The sequence below is a fragment of the Colletotrichum navitas genome (genome assembly GCF_030913465.1).
Source record: "Colletotrichum navitas strain CBS 125086 chromosome Unknown LY79scaffold_244, whole genome shotgun sequence".
NCBI lineage: Eukaryota > Fungi > Ascomycota > Sordariomycetes > Glomerellales > Glomerellaceae > Colletotrichum > Colletotrichum navitas.
The window spans coordinates 1-934 of NW_026850790.1; the positions used below are offsets into that span (position 1 = coordinate 1).

The window sequence follows — 934 nt, forward strand, 5'->3', positions numbered from 1 at the left end:
CGAGGAGCTCACACTAGCGCCGGCATCCGTGCGCTGGAGCACAAGGTCATGCGAACCCCGAAGGCCCTGGGCAGCCTGGCGTCTGGCAACAGCTGCCAGACATTGCCTCCCTGCACCTAGTCCCTCTGAGCCCAACGTAGGCTACTTCTCGTGTGCCAAGCTGAATCAAACGCCGTGGGCCTATAACCCGACCGGTCGCTGACCAACCGCCAGCCCCTGCCTCTCTGAGGTGGGCCTACACACTAAGAAGTCCTCGGCAACAGGCGGGAGTCGAACCCAGCCCCTGTTCCTACAGCCAGAAGACCCACGTAGTGCCAGAACAATTGTAATGGGATTGGGTGGTGTGCCAACGCCCGACAATAGACCATTCTGGCAACTGCCAAAAGATCCGCCAGTTCTAGCACTACGTGTCAGAACTGCACCACACATGACCTTATAAGGCACCCAATCGCCGACCTATCGGCGATGTCCTTACAATTACTAACTTTACTATATTACTACTATTTTTAATAATAACCTATTAATATTCTTATAGTAATAGTACCTTTTTTTCCTATATTTCTTTTTTTTTTCTCTTTATAAACTTTTACCTCTTAAATAGAAAAAAAAACAAGATATTATAAGTGCCCTAATTTAATTTAGCCTTATCCTAGGTAATAATAATCCTCTAAACCTAGACACTATTAACTTTAACTAGTACCTTAATAAAGATAACCTTCTTTATATTACTAGCTCTTAGGTAGGTTAGCTTAATAAGTAAACTAACTAGCTTAATAAGGTTATTATTACCTTAGCTAATAAGCCTAGATCTATTCTTAAGCTATCTTTTATAGCTATTAACTAACTAGCCCCTTAGTCCTAGGATAAAAAAAAGGCTACTAAGAATAATAATAATATTAATAAGAATAATAATAATAATAATAAAGGTATAAAC

The 934-nt window shown here is 41.3% G+C and overlaps 1 protein-coding gene across 1 annotated transcript; it reads right to left on the bottom strand.

Moving 5' to 3' along the window:
- Nucleotides 1-476, bottom strand: LY79DRAFT_177927 (uncharacterized protein). The gene has a single exon (XM_060551277.1). It carries the CDS (start codon nt 427-429, stop codon nt 181-183), a length of 249 nt encoding a protein of 82 aa, XP_060406815.1. The 5' UTR covers nt 430-476; the 3' UTR covers nt 1-180.
- Between the last annotated feature and the right edge of the window lie 458 nt (nt 477-934).

Excerpts from the sequence above, each read along its gene's own strand:
- LY79DRAFT_177927 (XM_060551277.1), bottom strand. The coding sequence starts at position 429 with ATGTGTGGTGCAGTTCTGACACGTAGTGCTAGAACTGGCGGATCTTTT.